At 34.7% G+C, this 7,340-nt stretch overlaps 1 protein-coding gene across 12 annotated transcripts; it reads left to right on the top strand.

Moving 5' to 3' along the window:
- The first annotated feature begins 1,677 nt into the window (after positions 1-1,677).
- Positions 1,678-6,782, top strand: LOC107873218 (probable methionine--tRNA ligase). Of its 12 annotated transcripts, none has more exons than XR_001675183.2 (8): positions 1,678-2,192; positions 2,759-2,824; positions 2,995-3,123; positions 4,080-4,586; positions 4,681-4,854; positions 5,122-5,212; positions 5,627-5,769; positions 6,357-6,782. XR_001675183.2 is itself a non-coding variant. In XM_047414846.1 (8 exons), exons 2-6 carry the CDS (start codon positions 2,184-2,186, stop codon positions 4,565-4,567), a joined length of 387 nt encoding a protein of 128 aa, XP_047270802.1. In that variant the 5' UTR covers positions 1,751-1,938; positions 2,080-2,183; the 3' UTR covers positions 4,568-4,586; positions 4,681-5,769; positions 6,357-6,782. The 12 variants fall into 12 exon arrangements, 3 of the variants coding, with proteins under 3 accessions (XP_047270801.1, XP_016575464.1, XP_047270802.1); XM_047414846.1 differs by having other exon boundaries at positions 1,751-1,938; positions 2,080-2,192; positions 4,080-4,190; positions 4,496-4,586; positions 4,681-5,769; XR_001675182.2 differs by having other exon boundaries at positions 5,122-5,769.
- Positions 6,783-7,340: the final 558 nt, after the last annotated feature.

Genomic DNA, 7,340 nt, shown 5'->3' with positions numbered 1-7,340 from the left:
TTCCCCCAACATTATAATCTTCTTCTAAATCTTTACCATCTATTCTTCCAATCTTTCATACTCCAATAATGATCTTTTTTTTTTCATCTCCAAAAGATACTTCTTCTTCTTTAAATGAGGTGAGTGAGTGAAATTTCTATTTATCGCCAGTCGTGCGTCTTGATAAAGAACTATCCACTTATTAGTTTTTCCTGCTCTTTCTCACTCTTACCTGCAAAATAATTTAGAGTATAGTTTTAGGCACTCAGGTGAGCTTGAGTCCTTTCTTATGAGCAAAATATTTCATTGACTATGCAGGCAACATATTAGTATACCTATTTCTTTAGACAGAGATGTCTTCATAGTTTTTTCCAGAAGTGAAACAAGTTCTCCTTTTTTTTTGCAAAGAACTCGCTTCTCTTGAAAGGGTGTTTCTTTTTAATGAGATCATTGTTTTTCTTTATTACCTCACGGATTTTAGGACACTCAGTATTTGGATGTCCTAGTTTTACACAAACATAACATAGATCCTCTGTAAGGATCACTTCTTTGTTAAATCCTAGTCTATTATTTTCACTATGAGTTCTGATATTTTAATGATTTACACACTACAATATTTTAGGCTTTTGGCCACACTAATTCTGGACCACACTTGTAAAGTGTGGCCTATATCATTAAAGGCCTAGCCTTAATTTTTAGCTTTTGGCCACATTAATTTTGGCAACACTTTGAAAGCGTGGTCCTTAATGGTATAGGCCACACTTTACAAGCATTGACAAATCATGATTTAATTGGCAACGCTTAGGGGTCGTTTGGTAGAGTGTATAAGAACAATACAAAATATAGTGTATTAGTAACGCTTGCATTAGTAATGCATGTATTAGTTATGCTTGTATTAATCATGCGTGTATTATTTTTATACATTGTTTGGTTTGATGTATAAGAAATAATATATCTTACATAATTTCTATAAAAGAAGTGTTTGTTTACCAAAATACTCTTCTTTAACTTTGTACACTTTTTTTGCAACAAAATTCTTTTGTCATCTTAAATATAATTAGTATTATTGAACAAGTATATAGAGATCTAGGATTAATTGCATGACCTTCGTCATTGCGCATGGAATGTTACGTCGACACTGATTAACATAGTCAAAATAAAAATAAAATACAAGATGTAAAATTAATGAATAGTCTCAAGATTTTTTTTAATCCTTTTAAAGACCCTCGAAGTAACGAAAAAATATGTTGTGGTTATTTAAATCAACTATTCATTGTTGTAAATTAAAATAGTGGGAAAAGAAATTATGAAAAGCTTTGAGAAAATTCACTGTTGAAAATTAAAATGGCGGGAAAAGAAATTGTGAAATATTTGGAGAGAGAAATTGAGGGGTATTAAGATCATTTAATAAGTTAATGCATGTGTTAAAACTTTTTGTATTACTAATACATAGGAAATGGAGTGCATTGCTAATACACAATAGAGTATATGACTAATATTTGCATTAGTTATACATAGACAAAAAGACGTACCAAATAAAGTACTACTAATACACATTAACTAATGCATGCATTATATTTTCTAATACACTCTACCAAACGACCCCTTATTCACATATATTACTACACTTCTAAATATGATATTATTATAATAAAGACAACACTTTTAAAATATAGCCTCAGATTTTTATTAAAATATTTCACTCTCCCACCAAAATATTTCCCTCTCCCTCCAATCTGTAATTATCCAAAAATAATTAAGAAATGTAACCAATTTACACTCTCAGATATACACTCTCTCACAAAATCCTTTTCCAAATATATCTATTATTTTCTATCCATTTACACAAAACCCTATGCCCAAATTTCTTCAAATCCATCGAATGCATCAAAGTTCTTCGAATTGCATTGCCCAAAATAGTCAAATTTTGTCCAGCATATTCCTTGTGCTCTGCTACTAGTATGTCTATGATAACTCAAAGGAAAGAGTCCTGTTTCTGCTAGAAAAGGATAGAGAGGGAACTGAAATTTGTTGTTTGTTTTGCTCCAAGAACATTTAGATTTTAAATTAGAAAATGACTGAAACTTGGTACAACTTCAGGTTATGGTTCTGTTATTCCCAATCCTGAAGTAGATGAATCACACCCTTTAACTAGGGCCCAGGGTGAAAAGGTTGGACATTATGTGGCGCAATATGTAGAAGCCATGGAGAAGGTAACCACAAAACTGTCTTGGTTTTTTTCAGATCTAGTGAAATGGAACTCATTTCTAATTTTTTCCCTTGCATGTGTTTTCTACCAAACTGATATTAATAAATAGAGCATAATTACTACACTATTTGTGCAACCAGATGTCCATACAATATACACTGGATTAGCCGCTATAATGGTCATGATTGGAATTGAAATTACCAAATGTTTAGCATTCCATCACCAATTAGCTGGGATTAAGGTTTAATCATGTTAGTATGATTTAGTTCGAGTGTTCATTTGACGTCTTGTAGTCTTGTTAAGGATCTTGTATGTCTAGTAGAAAATGTGGAGAAGTACTAGAATTGAGAACCCTAGTTATTGGATATTTGATTCAGGTATATCGAACTTGTGGAACATGGATTGTGGGGATTCATATAGCTGATCCCACTAGCTTAAGGTTGATACGTAGTAGTAGTAGTAGCAGCAGCAGCTGTTATTATTATATCCTTCATGTGCTTTATATCTTCAATTCATATCTTCTTTTCTTTACATGGTCTGAATAACATTTATATGCTGCACCTGGTTTAGGTTAAATTAAAGCAAGGCTTGAAGATTGCGATGTCCATTTCTGGAGAAGGAAATGGTTATTTGCAAGTAAGCCTGTCAAATACTTCCCAACCATCTGTTTTTGATTTGTTAGTTGCTTTGCTTCTGCCATTGCATTTTTCGTTTTAATATAGGAACTGTTTTTTGAATTTCAGTAATGGTAGTCTCATGGTTGCTTTATTCTCGTAAGTTTAGACTGTCCATACTTCTTTTTGTAGGAGAGCCAATTTTGGAAACTTTTGAAGGAAGATAGACCTTTGTGTTCCATAGTGATGAGCACTGCTTCCGGCATAGTATATCTTCTTGCATGTCTTTTAGATCCATTTATACCATTCTTTTCACGAGAGGTAATAACTCTGTTTTCATCATTGCATCATATAGCTGTATTACGGTGGGGTCTCTAGTTAGGTTGGTTGGGGAGGTGGTTGCTTGCGGGTGGTTAGTGTATCGTACTACTTTGTTGAATCGAGGAACAAAACTATGTCTTAAAAGCTATATATTCTTTGTTACTGTTTCACTAGCAGCATTATCATCTTCAACAATTTTTGTGCATGTTGCCCATTGTTTTGCATTTCTTATGCTTCTGTAGTTCTGTATACAGGAATAGTTTCTCATGTGGTCACTGATACACTATTACTTTTGGCTTTGTTAACTTCTAAGTGGTGCTCCGAGATGGAACTACTAAATATATCTTCTGATACTTTTCATTCCCTGTGAAGTAGTGGTTAGAGTGAGCTTTTTCTAATATCAGAAGAGGCTAAAAGAAACATAGAGATTCTGACTTTAAATAATTTATCCGAGACCCAATAAGTAAAAATGAAAAAAATCAGAACCCATACTCTAGAACTTTTTGCTCCGTCATCTTAATTGATCCATAAAATAATGAGTTAAATATTGACATATGTGGTTCTTTAACTGGCTGTGGACTTACAGAAAATTTAATAACTACCAAGTTACTTGCAGGGGCGGAGCTGTGTGGATGAACCGCCTTCTCGAAAAATTTTACTGTATTTATAGGATTACACTAGGTATGTTGTCGTAGTTGAAATGAACCTGGATAGAGCTGATTAGATACAAATGATTCTGTAGGCCAACCAAGATTGAGGTGTAGATTAGATACAGCTGATTACTTTGTACAGAGATGTGTTAATTTTATCGTAAATTTATGATGGCTTAGGTAAAGTTTAGATTTTTTGTTTTGGGGTTTAGGGATGGCTTAGGGATGTGTTAATTTTTTATTGTTAAAGGTGGTGTTCTCGCGTCTTGGGGCGAAGATCCTTCTGAGTCAGTATCTTCCTTTCAGATTAGTGTTGGACTTGATGGAACATCAAACAAGAAAGTAAAACTACCCAAGAATTTCACTCTGCTTGGTCCTGGACCAGGCTACATAAACAAGGGTTGCAAAAATATGCAGGCAAGTTGCACAAAGTTCAACCATGTTAATGTTGATACTATCAATATATAACTTGTTTTATCTTGTGCAATCTTTTCAGTATACTTTCCAGACTTCAGTATTATGATATACCATTGGTCAGTCATTCTCTGAGTAAAACTCTTGATGGCTTCTCTTTATCAATTTTTTTAAGGTTTCTCTTTGGGTGCTACTATTTCTGAATCTTTTTTGGTGATTTTGCAATTTCATTTCATATTGTTAACGACAAATAGATATTACTGCTTCTTCTAGCATTGCAATCTGATATGTTACTGATGACATGGTAGCTATGCACTAGCTGGTTGATATTGATACTAAAGATATCCTTTTTATCTGCGGTGGAGCTTTTGTTGGTTTAGAGAAGACAATTTTAGAAAGGTAATCTGTCAAACTCAATTAATTTCATGAAACACATTAGGTTTAGTGATATATTATGGTTCAACTTATCATTCATGTACTCCCAAATGACAAGATTATTCAATTGGATTTGGAGCACCTGTTCGGACCAACATGAGAATTATTACACAGATGTAGCTGGTAGCAGGTTGGTCGAAACCGATATGCATTGGCAGACATTCTTTTGGTGATCAATATCGAGCTACTCATACACTAATTCAAGGAGCTGGAAAGCTCAAATTAGTATTTGGTAAAGTTTTTGCCGATCTGTATGATTTGCAAGTTCCGATGTATATTTATTTGTTCTACTTTAGTTTGTCTTTGAGTAAATTGTTTCAAGTTCTTTAACACCTTTTGGTTATTCTGTTTTAAAAATGCCGCTGAGATATTCTGTTGAACCTGATTGCAGTACCAGAAGGGAAGGATCAAAACACCGAGTTCTTATTCGTAGTATCTCGCGTTCTGAAGTTACTACTTTGTGCTGTTGTTATAATTCACGTGTTACTAAACCTTACAGGGTAGCTCGACATCAATATGTGAACACTGAAGAGTTCATTGACGTTGTGGCTGATGAGCTCAAAGCTAGACTTCTGAAATCAAAGATTTAAGTGTGTTTCTCTAATCGCAAACTTTCGTTTTCTTATCGAGATTTATTGTTTTGAATTGTTGAAACTACTTTTATTACCTGAAAAGTCCGTCATAACTGCTCAATACCTCGTGTTCTCACCAGTCTTGTCTCATTAGTATTCATGACTATTACCATATTACACACTCGTACACCAACATTCCAGCTATGTTGCTCGAACTCTTCACAAATGTTATCTTGACTGTGTTGGATCCTCTAAATATTCACTATTTTTGAAGGATTTGAAATGCACCTGTAGGCAATTTTAAAAAGTTCGATCAACATAGCTTTTCGGAACTTGATTTTCAACTCTACTAACTCTAAAAGACTTCTGATCCACCCTCATGCCTTTTATTATTTTCGGATAAAATCATATTTAGTTACGCTTTTTATGCAGGTACGATCACTAATGGTATCAGTTATCCTAAATGTCAGATACTTTGTTTAGCTGAGTTGATTTACATGCAAAGTTAAACAGCAAGTTGCTAAGCATCTTGGTCAATTTCGTTAATAGAGTCAGTTTCATCGCTTAAGATCTGGGTATGTATATAAGATGCCAACTGTGAGATATCTTTAGTCTGCCCCTCTTGATATGCTTTTACAGTTGTCAGCTAGTTCCGTGTCTGTTTTGTCTTAATACATTTAGACTAAATCAATTACCAAGATTTGGCAGCCTAATTCATTATGTTTGTTTCACCTGTAACTCTAATTCATATATTAGATGACATTGGTTTGTTCTGCTATTTCATGCTTTCTGTTACTGGTATTGTCTACTTGACTTCTTGTCTGGTTCATTGATGAAAATTACTGCATCTCTTTTTTTTGAATAAACAAAATAATATGCCTACCACCTTGAAATGTAATGCGTCATTGAGATAACAAAACTGAGGGGAAATATTTCTTTGTTCTTTTCTTGAAAGATAACAATGGGAAAGGTTTCTTGGCAGAAAGTTGTTTCCCATTAGATAAGTACCTTGATTCTTTCATGTTTACTTTCAGAATATCTTGTTACTAGTCACTGGCTATAAAAAAGAATCTACATTCATGTTTGTGTTTCTTGTAGAACGGCGTGTTGTTGTTGTTCTTTCTGTGCTCAGGCATCGATGTTTTCATGAATTGATTCACAGGTTCTTAAGCAGCTTGACTTTCCTCCTGAAACACACTGTTTGATGAAAGAGACATAGAAAAAAGCAGAGCACCATGGCATATTCTAGCTGCAGGTCACAAAATTGAAATTACAGCACCATTGTTCAAGGGGCTGGTAATGCCTTGGAGACTATCGTGACAAAATGAAGAATAATTTTGGATCTAAATCGCTCAAATTCACAAGGCATCTATGAACCATTATATGAAAGTATGCATGACAACTCCAGCTGCCTATAAAGTATCATCAGGCTTCAGTGTATAAGCAGAGTAGTGCTGGAAAGAAGATGTTTATTAATGAAGCAGAAAGCATATTAAATAGAGTTACAGATAAACTAAGATGAGTCCTAAACTAACTAAACTAGATCGGTCCTAAATAAATAAAATTGCTGAAAGATATATTGTGATTACACTCCTAATTACTAACTTGACACGGGATGTGTCAATATGCCCCCTCAAGTTAGGCGGTGTCACCAAGCCTAACTTGAAATTTTTTTTCTCAAAAGCCAGTTTAGGCAGTGCCTTGGTGAGAGTGTCAACGATTTGATCGGAAGCATGGATGTGAACAACTCGAACCTTTTTTATGTTGACTTGGTGGCGAACAAAGTGAAAATCCACTCTAGCATGCTTTACTTTGCTATGGAGGATTGGATTTTTACTTAAGACTGCGGCTCCAAGATTGTCACAATAAATGGTAGGCATATGATGTATTGGAACGCGCAGCTCAGTGAGAAGATTGGTAACCCACAGGGTTTCAAAAAGGGCATCAGCCACTGCCATATATTCAGACTCAGTGGAGGAGCGAGAGACGATATTTTGCTTCTTGGAGGACCAGCTAATTAGATTGTGACCAAGGAACAGGATATACTCGGATGTGGAAACTCTGTCAGCAATGTCCCTACCCCAATCTGCATCAGAGTACACGTGCAGGTTGAAGTCCTCAATGGTGGTTACATGTAGGCCTAGTT

Source organism: Capsicum annuum, chromosome 6 (genome assembly GCF_002878395.1).
Source record: "Capsicum annuum cultivar UCD-10X-F1 chromosome 6, UCD10Xv1.1, whole genome shotgun sequence".
In the NCBI taxonomy this organism is placed as follows: domain Eukaryota; kingdom Viridiplantae; phylum Streptophyta; class Magnoliopsida; order Solanales; family Solanaceae; genus Capsicum; species Capsicum annuum.
Note: the sequence above shows the minus strand (reverse complement) of the source record. Positions and strands in the feature narration are given on the sequence as shown.